Raw genomic sequence first — 15,229 nt, 5'->3', positions numbered from 1 at the left:
CTTTATGTGTTTTGTGAATATGAATATCCTAGACTACCACTCGGAAAATACACAGTCTGTATCCCACTGGGACTCAGTTAATTGTGTTATCTCTGCATAACACCCAAAGGTTAACTCTGGACACACATGAATTTGAAGGCTCAATTACTATTACTGATATTAGCTAAGCTAAAAAATTCCAGTTTCTGAGAATAAGGTATGATTGGTGAAACAATTGGCACACCTGTCAGTTTAATAAAGACCCCTGTTTGTTATTCAGGTGATAATTTATTATTAATATTGACAATAAGTATACAACTTGTTTATAATACTATACAATATCAGTAAATAAAACAAACTAACAAACAAAATATTACATAACACCTCTAACTTAGTAATAATATCAGTTCTACTATTTTTTACAATTATCTGAAACTTATGATATATCCCAAAATTTCTCAAAAACCAACTATTGACAATTACTGTGCTGTAATAATCTGATTGGTCAATGACAAACAAAAATAGACTACAGTATAATTTTTAAGTCTGATTAAGATGCGATCTAAGCTAGAAATAACAATTTAACAGAAATTGTTCACAATAATTGAACATTTTGTAGAAAACCCCGAACTATTTTCGAGCAAAAATTTCTGTGCACTTTCAAACTGCTTCGAAACATAGTCATAACCAATGCAATTTATTTTAAGATTGTTCAAGTAGACCTTGGCTTTTATAGTTTCTTTAGTTTCAATAACTATTTATTCTAACTCAAAACAAAACTGATATGATTTGAACATCATTGTTTGTTCACAATATTATTGTCTAACTATAAAAAAGCACTATGTACAGAAACCAGGAAACATTGCAACCTCTATGATAAAAAGAAAATCTATGTGATTTTGTGCTGGGGTATTTTATATAGGTAATGCTGTATTCGTTACTTCTTGAAATGCATCAAATGATAAAATTACCTATGGGAATATGCTGCAAGAAGGTATCCTATGATTATCTCTGAAATAATTGTCGAGTAAAGTTTTTTTAGCATTTTTTTCTGATTCAAAACATCCAGTTTTAACACATTTAATTGGTAAGGAACTTTAAATTCCTAATTAAACCTAGACCTAGCAATGATCATGCTTTTCGAACACCTAATGACACTCTGTGAATGGGTTTGTCGTCTTTTTATTCCTTGTGTCCACATAACTAATATTGTTTGTGTGGTATATCAACACAAATTAAGATATTTTTCACGAATAAATACTTATTTCCTACTGGGAAACTTGAATTTTCCATTTAACTGAGAGTTAACGAATACAGCATAGTACATTAGTTCAGTATATTAATGATTTTGTTGGGATGTTATTTTACCAGTAAATATAATGATCAAACCACAAGACATCTATATAGAGAGTATTATAATAATGAAAATATAAAATCTATTTCAGGCATCCATGGTGTATTTACAGTCACTTTTATACAAATACTATCTTCCTATATATATCACATACCCTGCATTCATTACATTATCATTATTTCATTACATTATCATAATTTCATTACATTATCATTATTTTATTACATTATCATTATTTTGTTACATCAGCATCATTTCATATCATTGTTTCATTACATTAGCATAATTTTTATTACATTATCATTATTTCATATTACTGTTTCATTTCATTATCATATTTAGTTACATTATCATTATTTCATTTCATTATTTCATTACATTATCATTATTTCATTTCATTATTTCATTACATTATCATTATTTCATTTCATTACATTATCATATTTTGTTACATCAGCATTATATCATACATTATCATTATTTCATTACATTATCATTACATTATCATATTTTGTTACATTAGCATTATTTTGTTACATTATCATAATTTCATTACTTTATCAATTCATTTTAGTATGATGTTATCAATATCTAAAAATATTACATTGACATTATTCACTGACATTATCATCATTGACATTATTCACTGACATCATCATTGACATTATTCATTGACATTATCATCATATAATTTTGTCACTACATATTGCACTGTCAATACTTCTTCATATTTCCGTCAGTGAAACCTACATGTTTATTACACTACAGTACTACACATAGCTATGAAAAGAGTTTTGCCTATTCAACTTTCTTATTTTATGAAATATGTAACTACCCTATATTGATATTTGTTATTACCACAAACTGATTCTTTACTTCTGCAGTTTTTATAGAAAGATCTCAACAAAAATATATTATATCAAATAACACCAATTTAAATGCTTACTCTTTCATAATCTACCCTCCAGAAACCAGTCAATGAAACAAAATTCTGAAATAGAGACCTTATTGTCTGAGTAAAGTAAATAGTTTTTTGATTTTTTTTGTATTCTTTCATGGTAATTGAAATATAAGCCTCTAAATAGTATTGTTAGTCTTAGTATGTCTTTGATAAAAATAAACAAAATATTATATTTTTATCAAGGCAAAGACATTCTAAGACTAACAGTACTATATTGAGGCTGCTATTCCATTTCTCATAAAAATAGGCCTAATGGATAAAATTCAAAAAACTTTTTTACTTTGCTCAGATAATAGGCTTGCTGTTATAAAGATTGGCAACTCTGTAAAATTTAAACCAATACAATATTTCAGTCAAAACACAAAACCATAATCCCCAAAATGAATACCAATCTTAAAATACATTCTGTACCTGCGCTTCTCTACAGTGCATAAATTGATAAAGATTCTGTTCATCATTGTGATTAACATAAAGAAAATGGTCATGTGACAATGAACAGTTTTGAATATCATATTCAATTTACATCCCTGGGGTCTTATTCTGAAAGAACTAATATAACATGATTTTGTCATCTTGTTCCAGTCATCTGATTGGTCAATCACTAAAATTGATTTTAAATTTAGTTTTGTTATCCAATCAGATTACTGTTTTTTTGAAAATTTATATTTTATCTTAGTTCAGTTTGCTAAAATTACACCTCAGATCAAAGTTAGAACCAAAACACCAAAGGGTTCTCTTTGTGATTTCTCAAAACTGTTCAGAGCACATAGAAACGATTTAAATTCTAATGATATGAGACAGAGCTGTTGATTTCCACATTTCATAACTGGACCTTTTGTAACATTCATATTATTAAATCAATACATACAAATAACGATTTCATAACTCCAGTCATACATAACTGGCTAATACATGTTAACATACTTGACTGGCTAAATGAGACAAATCAACAGCACTGCTATGAGTAGGAGAAGAAAGATGCTATATACTATGTATGATACAGTGGCCTTTCTTTGGGGGAGGCTGGCTCGGCTTTGGTCCCCCTATTTTCAAATTTCAAATCCAGGAAAGACCAGCCCTCAGACCTCCTTACTTAAGAATTTTAAGAAATGCCACTGGTGAGATATTACTCTACTGTACTGGTATAGAATCAACTTCACCCATTTCTGTTACATTCTCATCATTCATTGAATACATCACTTTAAACTTTAATCTCACTTTCTCCTGGTAAATAAATAACATTCAATCATATCATAATGATATATCTTGTTTTATGCTCAGACTCGCTTCGTATTTCTTAAAGCAATTGTTAACAGGCTTTGTAAACTTTTTATGTATATCTGGGACACTGAAAGCATTCATTTACACGGCTATGAAATGATCTCTAAGATGGTATCAGTATTCATCAACATTCAAGACTGAAGACGTCGTTCATCAAAAAGGAGAAACCAAATTGTAAACCACAATTGCTTCGTCTCTATGCTATTTTCTCCGACCAGTCCCACAAATGAGAGAAACCGTTTTCAAACCCTCTAGACAAGATATTTAAGTTAATTATGCTTACCTTTCTGGGGTTAGCTAACAACATAACTTGTGTAATAGCAGTAGGGGGAAGTATGGGATTGTATGCTGGTAACGTATTGGCCGAGGGTGGCTGTAGTTTAACTTTCATTATCTGTATAAATACAGAAGATTTTAATAATTATTACATTGATCAAGACTAAAATTAACATGGTGTAAGCTATGACGAAGATTTTGTCAAGAGGCAAAAAATTCACCTACTCCAGTTATTGTATAATTTAAAACTGTCAAGAGATCTTTCCAACATTCTGCACAATCATTGGTTAGAGAACTGTCAACTATGCAAACAGGAGGAAATTTGGTTGAAAAGTACAAAGGTAATTTCTAAACCTATGTCAGAGTCAGAGCTTCAAATCATCCTGTTTTCTTACATAGCTAACTTAAACCCAAAACCTCAAGTGTCATGAACATGCGTCTAATTTGCTGAGTCACTGTGACTCCAAGAGAGACTCTAAACTGTAGCTAGGCAGAAACTTAAATTTAAAGAGATTTTAATCACCTTTGGAACAGCAGCTTGAAAAACGAAGTTAGTAATTTGGTGTGGACTGGTACTAATAGTTGATACCACCATCACCGTAACATCGGGCCGAGGTCGGTCTTTACCAATATGAAGTAATATCTTTACATTATTCTTGTCTAATACACTCACTGGCTGGTGATCTCCTAACATATAAATATCAATATGAATAATTACATAGACTGTGGAAAGCAGCCAATGGTAAGGGTAAGAGGATGAAGAATTTCTTGAACACATCTGATCAACTATGATATAAGAAAATTTTGCAGGAGTTTTGTGTTGTGTCATAAGACTATAAACGATAGGACTGTTTAATTGTGTTCTGATTGTGTCACTACTTACTCCCCTTTATGTAACTCTTCTTCAGGGAGTCTAAATTATACTTACCAATAAACAAGTCATGGTTATTACTTTTGTGTTGTAAATATCCAAATACACAACATATTTGCGACGAGGATGGGATAATACACAATATTTTGCATCCTTTTTTCTGTAACTGATTGGGCTGATGAAGACAAGCAATGCAATGCAGTATGCAATAAGATGACATTTGCCAGTTCAGCTGCATTAACCTACTCTTTTTTCGAAAGATCTTGTGAACAACATGTAACAGAACACTTGGTCTTTACAAATGTCTACCTACACATTATGATGTCTTCATTATACCAACTTATTGATTTGTTTTGTCAAGAGAGGTGCACATTATTTATGGTGGTAGAGAGTATTTGTAGGGTAAGAAGGTGTGTGTATCATTCTTCTACACTGTAATCAAATAATACAGTAGATGCTTTTTAGTTATATATGATGAAGACAACCTACCTGGTTTGACAGATTCTAGGGGTACTGTGATATCAGTTAAGGGTAATATTTCAGTAGTTTTGGATGGTGAGTTCAGTAAACCATTGGTAGTAACAGGAGCCGGTGATGCTACTGTTGGCAGTGGAACCGGGTTAGAAAGATCTAAGAGTGATGTCTGTGGTGATGAATGAGTTGTTAGAACGGGTGAAGGCTTGGGTAGTGATGCCAGTTCATTTAGAGATAATGGTACACTGAAAGAGTTAATATTATATCAATATATAAGTATATAATATAAGAACATCTTTAACAGTTTTCATGAATTTCTGGGATAAAAGTCTCTCCTTTCTTTCCACATTTGACAGATTAGTCATGTTTTTGTGAAACAGAACCCTTCTCTTCACTCATTGAAGAGTTATGTTTACATTTAGAGAGTATGTATATCATATCATATCCATATTTTAAAAGAATAACATCTCAGGCTTGAGGATTTCTTCTACCAGCTGGTCCTTAGCCAACCCTCTTGTTGCATTGTTCTTATCTCAATTTTCCTAGAACCATTTTCAACAGCTAGGATGCTTAAATGATGAGGAAAGATGACAAATCATTATTTTTAATACAAGGGCAACAGCACTGGCTCCGAGGACCACCAAATCTTTGTCCAAAACCTTGGCATTACGTTCACCTTACCTTGGTCAACTGAAAGAATAAAGTAAGTAAAAATGCAGATTTACCTTTTTTGTACAGGTTTATGTTGTTCTTTGCCTCCTAAATTCTGTTGTAGTAAAGATTGGCCCAATACATCCAGGTCTGATAAAGGTTTAGATGGCTGTGTAGTGGTACCTAGTTTCGCGGTTGCAGGAGTCCCAATAGGTTTCTGGGGTTGTAGAGCAGGTGATGTACCACCAGCTGATATTGGTGGTGTTAATTGTGGGCTGGCCATTGCTGCTAGAATAAAATACCAAATAAACAATATTAGCTTAATCTTTGAAAAGGATGTCTAGTTGACTAACCCAACTGGGTTGGCTGAGGTGACAAACCAAATGCCAAATAAATGATTTTAGTTATGACTCTCCGAAAGGGGTCCTAAGTTCACAATACCTCAAACCAATTAAACAATTTTAGCTACATGGACTTTCTGAAAGGGATGCAATGTTGACAAACCCAAACACAAAACAACTGATATTAGCCATTCCTTTGAAAGGAAGCTAATTTCACATTATTAGCTGTATGGACTCTCTGAAAGAGATGTCCAGTTGGCTGACCCACACACCATATCAACATGATTGACCAAGTACATCATACAACTTTTTAAGTATTTTATTATGGTATAATTTAGAATTTTATCTGAAAAAACCAGAAAAACTTACGATTAGGTCCTGAGGCACCGAAGGCCATCCTCTGTTGTTGTAAATGTTGCTGTTGTAATAGATGAAGTTGCTGAAGTTGATTTGGTTGTGCTGGCATCATTGACGGTTGTTGTTGTTGTTGATTCAGAGAAGAGAACATGCCCATAGCTAGGGTAGGGTTGGTATTAAATAAAGATTGACTAGAGTTGACTGGAGCTGATTGAGGAATGGTTTGCTACAAAATGAAAAACATTTATTAATCAATGAAGTAAGTACACCTGAACATTCTGTTATTCTGTTCAAGGATAAAATGGGATGGCATCAGCGGCAGCATTTTTGACGAAGTTCAGGAATGAAAAAAAGAACCTCAAGATTAACAAACAAGCTCTTCACTGTGACACTATAGTTTTTTATCTATTTGCCGTAAATATACTACAATGTAGAATTATGTGGAAATTTGAGCCTGTAATAATACTAGTAGGAATGAAATGGGAGTTCTACATCCTACTTTTGTGCTCCAATCTGGGCAAGACAGGCAACCACCATGCAGTGTGCAACGAGGAAAATTTTGCAAGGACAGCAGCATAAGCCTTGAAAGATCAATGCCATTAGGTTTTGATTATCTGATAGTATCCTATGTAAAGATGATTTGTTCTTTCTTTCTCTTTCCATCAAGGGAAAAGGACAAATGCATATATTTGATTTGAAAATAGACAACTTACAGAGGTTTGCTGAGAACTCATGCTGTTAAATATATCTCCTAATTCATTCAAAGCTGAACTATTTGTGTTAGATAGTGGGGTCGCCACTGATGTACTAGCAGGCGTAGAATCCGTAGCTAAACCTACAAATTTAACAATTTTATATTAGCTTTGGATTTATAAAGATAATAGTCAAAAATATGGACAATATCGCATGGTATTGCAAGGAAAGCATTATGGCATAAGCTTGAGTTGGGAAGGCAATTATCATAAAAGAGAACACTTTTGTGAAACAGCTTTTTCAGCTGAGATGTGGCTCTAAAAAAATGGCTAATTATGTTAATTAGAAAGCACTTGTTCACAGGAAAGCACTAAACATCATTCTGAGAGCCCTTGAGTTTATCACTGTGCATGGGAAAGTACATGTGTTCATGGCAATGCAGTCAAGTTCATGGGCAAGAACTTTACCGAGATAGCTTGTGTTTATGGGAAAGCAAATCATGTTATGGCAAAGCAACTGTGCTCCTGGGAGATTTGACTTTTGTGGAAAAGACATGGATTTCATGGGGTCATAAGGAATGCCTGGACACTTGCTTGTTAGAATAAACAGAATTCTGAGTTTTTGATATAGATAGAAAGGATGTTCCCTTATGCCATAAAACAAAATCATCATAATGCAAATTAAATATTGAAATAATAAAAATGAAAAGTAACTACCGAAAGCTTGAAATTGTTCGTCTAATAGATTAGTTGAAGAATTAGAGGAGTTTGTAGGTTGAGGATGAGTAGGCGTGGATGATGATAAATCTAACAGCGAGGAGACATCTGTTGATGGACGAGAAAAACATGGTCATTATAATGATTAGTAAATTCATTGAAGCAGAACCAGGGCTCAGGAATGTGAAAGGTCTTAATTTGAGGTGAAATTTAAGCCCTTGAAATGCTCAAAATTCATCTCAGGCTATCTGTTGAAATCTGCTGGACTCTACCAGCCCTCACTTCCCCCAAGCCTTACTGAAGGGTTTTGTCCCTTGTCTCGGAAAGACACCTCTCAATTTTAGCCTTCCCCTCAAATGATCAAAAAAAGCTGTCGTTGAAAATAAATGAAATTCATGTCTTAATAAAGATAGTGGACCACAGCCATATACGCCCACCACGGCATGCAGATGGTAAATATTCAAGATTTTGGGGCAAGGGCAATAACTCTGCTACTAACGGTCGAAAATAGCTCAAATTCAAACTTGATCTTCGTTATATGAATACACATACCGAATTTCATTTGATTCCATCAAAAAATCTAGTCTTTAGAGCGTTTACAAGCAAATGTTGACGGACGGACCGATGGATGGACGGACCGATGGACAGGGGTGCCAACAATCCACATAGAGAGATGTGGGCGTATAAAAATGATTTCACTCAGTTTCAAGACAGAAATCTGCCTATGATGCTTTTTAATTTAAACTAATCATTTCCTCTATTCTAATATTTCAGCAATGAAGCACAGCTCTTATGGTTAATTTCAGCAAAATATCAGTATAGTTAACCCTATTAACACAAGCGGCAGGTTTACTGGCCACAAAATTACACAATATATACCCTAGGAGACAGTTAAGCGGTTGTTACCAAATAACGTCACATAACATAAAGGTCATATGCTTTAATTTATATTACTTAGTTTAGGGTATATGCTGTTTATACTTGATGTAATGGAGACATAACAGGAGCATTTCACATTATCTTGAGCTAACAAACCATTAGACAAAGGAGAAACAAGAAATTTCTGTAATCTTTGTAAGACATTAAGAAGTATCATAGCACATTAAGAAACACCAGTTTTATGGATATAAACTTCACTTGATAACGTTACCTGTATGTGTAATGGAATGTTGTGTTTAAATATAAAAACAGAATTCTATATCCATAAAACTATTGTTTCCTAAAGAAATTCCTCTATATAGAAATATATCTTAACTGAAAAAAGCATAACTTCCATTGCCAAAATATAACAGTCTTTAAATTAACAAAACAATATAGTCATAATTACCCCTATCATCTTTAACACCTTCTATTTGAGTTTTATACAATGACATAACTTTCATTACATTATCATTAGCTTGTAGTATATCATCTAGAAAATAGATAACATGAATATCCTATTAGAGGCTGTAGCACACTCAGTAAGAGCATTGGAATATTTACATGCCGTCATTCAAACAAGAGGAGGTCAAGGCTTCTAATTTCAGTCTGCATGTGAAAGACTTGTGATCTTGAACCATACACTGTTTATTCCAGTCAACAGGTATGTTTATGAATGTTTATTCCAGTCAACAGGTATGTTTATGAATGTTTATTCCAGTCAACAGGTATGTTTATGAATGTTTATTCCAGTCAACAGGTATGTTATTGAATGTTTATTCCAGTCAACAGGTGTGTTTATGAATGTTTATTCCAGTCAAAAGGTATATTTATGAATGTTTATTCCACTCTACAGGTATGTTTATGAATGTTTATTCCAGTCAACAGGTATGTTTATGAATGTTTATTCCAGTCAACAGGTATGTTTATGAATGTTTATTCCAGTCAACAGGTATGTTTATGAATGTTTATTCCAGTCAACAGGTATGTTTATTCCAGTCAACAGGTATGTTTATGAATGTTTATTCCAGTCAACAGGTATGTTTATTCCAGTCAACAGGTATGTTTATGAATGTTTATTCCAGTCAACAGGTATGTTTATGAATGTTTATTCCAGTCAACAGGTATGTTTATGAATGTTTATTCCAGTCAACAGGTATGTTTATGAATGTTTATTCCAGTCAACAGGTATGTTTATGAATGTTTATTCCAGTCAACAGGTATGTTTATGAATGTTTATTCCACTCAACAGGTATATTTATGAATGTTTATTCCAGTCAACAGGTATGTTTATTCCAGTCAACAGGTATGTTTATTCCAGTCAACAGGTATGTTTATGAATGTTTATTCCACTCAACAGGTATGTTTATGAATGTTTATTCCAGTCAACAGGTATGTTTATTCCAGTCAACAGGTATGTTTATGAATGTTTATTCCAGTCAACAGGTATGTTTATGAATGTTTATTCCAGTCAACAGGTATGTTTATGAATGTTTATTCCACTCAACAGGTATGTTTATGAATGTTTATTCCAGTCAGCAGGTATGTTTATGAATAATAATAAGGCCTAATTTACAGATACTTACTTATTCCGTCATTATCTTTTTCATCAGTATCACTGGCTAGTCGGAATAAATTAGGACGCAACTTCTCTAAACTTTCATAGATTTCCTGGTGAAAATAAGATAATATCAGAAAATAGAAGAATGAGAAGGTTATAGAATAATCTTTTATTAGGGTTATGAAGAGGATCAGTTATGAAGAGGATCAGTTCCGAACAGGATCAGTTATGAACACGATCAGTTATGAACAGGATCAGTTATGAACAGGATCAGTATTATCAGGATCAGTTATGAACAGGATCAGTATTGAAGAGGATCAGTTATGAAAAGGATTAGTTATTTAACTGACCACAGTAGTTCATCTCAACTTGGGATATCTCTTAAAAATTTTGCCTGATAGGTTTTGACACATGATGACATTTTGCATCTGGGTTTGTCAACTCCAAAATCTTGATAGGAAATCTACAAAGCTCATAATGCTCTTTTGAATAATTCATAAACTGTGTCCGATAACAAGTCCTCCCTTTTTCCCAAATCCTGCCCTTTATTAGAGGCTGAGTAAAACAACCCCAACCCCACACTCCACTCCCCTCCCCCACCTCTTCTCTCCTTACCTTCATCATATCTTTATCAAAACTAGCCCTACCCTAAGTGATATCCCCTAGGACAACCCCACCTTCTCTTCTCTTCTCTCCTTACCTTCATCATATCTTTATCAGAAGGAGTACTAGATACTGAGTTAAAACCAGCCCTACCCCAAGTGATATCCCCTAGGACAACCCCACCTTCTCTTCTCTTTCCTTACCTTCATCATATCTTTATCAGAAGGAGTACTAGATACTGAGTTAAAACTAGCCCTACCCCAAGTGATATCCCCTAGAACAACCCCACCTTCTCTTCTCTCCTTACCTTCATCATATCTTTATCAGAAGCAGTACTAGAGGCTGAGTTATAACTTGCTATCATTTCTTGTAACAACTGTACGTTATTGTTGATAGTTTCCAATTCATTGATTCTTTTATATTTCTTCTCTGATCTTACAACATCCTATAATATATTCAACATTTCTTTTATAAAAAAAACTGATATCACAGATATCAAAACTCAGAACAGACATCACTGGCTAATGTAGTGAAATCAGGGCCTTTATTCAGAATCTAGACGAATGAAGTTTCTCAATTTATGATACAATGGGGTATATTGGCACCTTACTATTTACCTACCATTTGCTAGTTCTATTAAAAAATATTTGTACAAATTTCCAAAATGAGCATCAAATGTTTAATATTGAAGAAAAAAAATAACACAAATCTTATCTCACAAACGGAAAGTAAGATTATGCTTATTCTTGCTCTTGTTTGATAAAAGCTACTCACATCTTTGACCATATTTTTAATCAATCTGTTAGCAGCCTGTAAATCTTCTGGATTCTTACTCTTTAATAATCTGTTTAAAACCTACAAAATATCATTAATAAAGTAATACATCACATCAAATTTATTCTGAAGACAGCAGGGGAATGACTTTAAATTAAGCTGAAAAACACAAGGTATGAGCTGAAAAACACAACACAACTCAGAGAGGAAAGGTGTCCTAAAAAGAGAGAGAATACAACAGTAATAATTATATTTAAAGACAAACAAAAGTTATGACTGATTACCTTAGCTTTTTCTTCATCTTCAAAATCAGCTCTTCTCTGTGTTGGTGCAGGGAACGTCACATGCTGAAAAATAGAATTGAACTTCCAGGATACAAAGCTAATGATACTTTTGCCAATGGAAGATTTGAGACCCCCTTAGATCTATAGGCTATATGGGCTGAAGCCCAACCACTACCAAAAATGGCTGGACACAGCATTAACTTGTCATTGAAATTGACTGATTGTGGGATTGGTAAAATAATGAGAAAAATTTCAAACAAATCCTGGCACATTTTTGGGGAATAAGATTACAAAGCACGCCAGTAAATTTGCCCAGACCCTTACCTTATCAACAAGTGTTGGATCGACTTTCACTATTCCTTGAGCTTTCAACATACTGTAGGCTTCAGCTATTTTAGTCTCATGTGGTAGTCCAATCTTCCAGCTATATAATATCTCTATACATTTCTTCTTTATCTTCTCACTGGTTCGATTTCCTAAATACTGGATACAAAAGACTTCATATTAGTATGCAATATTCTTTCCAAATACTGGATATAGACATAACATCAGTATAAACTATTCTGTGGAAATCCAGTTCAGCCCTACCGAAACAAAAAAGGTTCAATCATTGAATTAACAGGTAATTTTACTAATGCATATTCATTTCCTGATCGGGGTTCAGGGTTATCACACTCGGTTACACCTGGTTCCACTGTATACAAGTTAAATCTAGTATCTGGTTGCCCTGAAGAGTGATATAGACGACTGAAAATGAGAATTATCAGCCTGTAAAACAAATAGACGACAGAACCCTTTAAGATTCTTTAGCTGTAGAATAAAAAACCTTTTTTTAAAAACATATTTACCTTCGGTGAAATGACTTTAATTATTTCATTTAAAAATCTAAATTTTCCTATTTCTTGATGAAAATATTGGCCACAATTTTTCACACATTCTTCTAGAGTCTGAAATTGAAATAAGCAAATAACTGATCACTGAATGCAGCATTTTGATTGGATCGTACACCAGCAATAACAGCCAATCAGAGCCCTTGACAGAAAAGCTCTAAATATCATTGCTTTATGTTCAGACTTTTTGTCAAGATTAGAGTACAATCCAATCAAATCGCTTCATTTACAAACTTCCATGAAACAAGATTATTGCAGTCAAGGTATAAGTACAAGGTTACTTATAGCTTGACATGGTGAAGATACACGTTGTTCTGTTCAATAATTATCAAAAACAATCTTCATCTGCCAGTTGTCTATATAAGATAAGTTTAACGCTGCAATAAGAGTTCTTGAATCCACTTCTATAAAACTGTCTGTCACATCTTTATGTCCAATATTGGAAAGTTAACCCCTACATTCAAATCTTGCTGTCTTGATGAGGATTGTGTACCCAAAACATATATGTCTGCTGCCGGAGCAGTTGGTTAAAATACACAAGGTTTTGTGAGTTTACAACAGAGTCATTCATTCAGTAGTCCAAGTCAATAAAATCACCTGAGAGCCATGAATACTGTTCAGCTAACTGAATAAGAGAGATAGCCTATTAGTAAAGTAAGTATAATTAGCTTACACTAAGCTTCAATAATTAGCTTACTGAGTATAAAACAATTATATTCACCCTATTAGTACAGTACAGAATATATTGATTGATTTTTTCTATATATAATGACTTATAAAGACGGTTTTCTGTTCCTCACACCTCTGGAGCCGATGTGGGCTCGCTATCCTTAAAGGGATTGTTAAGAGGTTTTCTGAAATTTTTATGTGTATCAGGGAAGGCCTTATGTGATATAGCATATTTTGAAATTAATGATGTCATCAAACACTTAGTTTAATGGAATAGCAGGAACCACAGATGTCTCAATGAAAAATTCGAATGGTGCAAATTGATGATGCACATAAAAAAGTTACAAAAGTTGTTTACAATCCAATTATTTCAATCTGTGAAAACTATCTATGAACTACTTACAATTAAAGCATATTCTGCCTCCTTCTCTTGAGGTGACTGTATTTTATGAGCTAGAAGTCGGACTGATATCTGAGGTCCCTCTAAATGTTTATTGACCAGATCACAGAAAGCTGCGACATGTTCAGGATCTAATTCTCTGTTTGCTGGGTTTGTTGCCCTATCTATAACGTAAAACAAACATTATCATCAACATCACTCAAAGACAAAGAAACCTGGCCAGACTACAGGGGCGTTTCTAGGAATCATCAAGAGAGAGGGCCGATCAGGGGCCACAAATTTTTTTAGGGGGGCCACACATCATTCTTTCACTATGTAAAACGATAAGAAATACCAAAGAAGGGGGGCCAAAGCCAGCCCAGCATTATTTCTTGGAGAGCCATGGCCCCCCGTAGAAATACCACTGCTAGACTATTTCCTTATATCAGTCTATATCAGTCAATTAACAGATTCTGATGTGTTGGACAGGTTGGACAAGTTGGGTCTCTGCACTCAAGCATCAGTCAGTATCAATATCATTCACTAATTAGTTAAATTCGCCCAGCATTCAAGAATATTTCCAGTCTTATCCAAGACACATGATTTCCCATGAAAATGTTTTGGGGGATTTTGCCCCCTTCCCCCAACAATTCATATTCATTTTCAATCAGCTACAATTTTTTATGATCTGTCTCTCGACGGAAGTAAATTCTGATTTCAGTGTTTGACAGTGCAGGAATATTTTAGTGAAAAATAAAATCAAACAAATATTGATTTAGACAATGATTTTCCATTTCGTAATCAATTTTGTGACATATTTTCCCCATAGTTGCCACTTACTAAGATAATTTTCCAAAGTCTCTTCTTGGTCAGCCATCTTGTGACTTTATTCTACCGCGAGATTATGCGTGATGATGTGGGAAGGGGGCGAGGCATAAAATATTAACTTTGATGTAGTCTGAAAATAAAGATTAAGTCCCTTGATTAAATCTTTTGTTTTAAAAATCAAATTTAGTCTCATGAATAAAGTTAATTTACAAATTCATCAATCGTTATTCAAATATACACATTTTCATTTCAATCGCAACAATCAAAACAAGTTATTCCATTTTTTTCTGTAATTGCACCAATCGTTCTTATTTGATGTATTAGCATGACCTTCATTCATGAATTATTCTACCGACAAATATCATGCCC

At 33.6% G+C, this 15,229-nt stretch overlaps 1 protein-coding gene across 1 annotated transcript; it reads right to left on the bottom strand.

Annotated features, from left to right (window-relative positions):
* Positions 1-3,425: 3,425 nt before the first annotated feature.
* Positions 3,426-14,909, bottom strand: LOTGIDRAFT_230220 (hypothetical protein; the record flags this gene model as incomplete). The annotated part of the gene is made up of 16 exons (XM_009047153.1): positions 3,426-3,518; positions 3,859-3,969; positions 4,375-4,538; positions 5,212-5,441; positions 5,922-6,135; positions 6,558-6,771; positions 7,259-7,380; positions 9,282-9,365; positions 10,459-10,543; positions 11,344-11,481; positions 11,811-11,891; positions 12,095-12,157; positions 12,419-12,577; positions 12,943-13,041; positions 14,057-14,217; positions 14,873-14,909. 16 exons carry the CDS (start codon positions 14,907-14,909, stop codon positions 3,426-3,428), a joined length of 2,055 nt encoding a protein of 684 aa, XP_009045401.1.
* Between the last annotated feature and the right edge of the window lie 320 nt (positions 14,910-15,229).

This window comes from Lottia gigantea (assembly GCF_000327385.1).
Source record: "Lottia gigantea unplaced genomic scaffold LOTGIsca_11, whole genome shotgun sequence".
Taxonomy (NCBI): domain Eukaryota; kingdom Metazoa; phylum Mollusca; class Gastropoda; family Lottiidae; genus Lottia; species Lottia gigantea.
The sequence above is the reverse complement of the archived record's forward strand: the minus strand, read 5'-3'. Positions and strand labels throughout refer to the sequence as shown.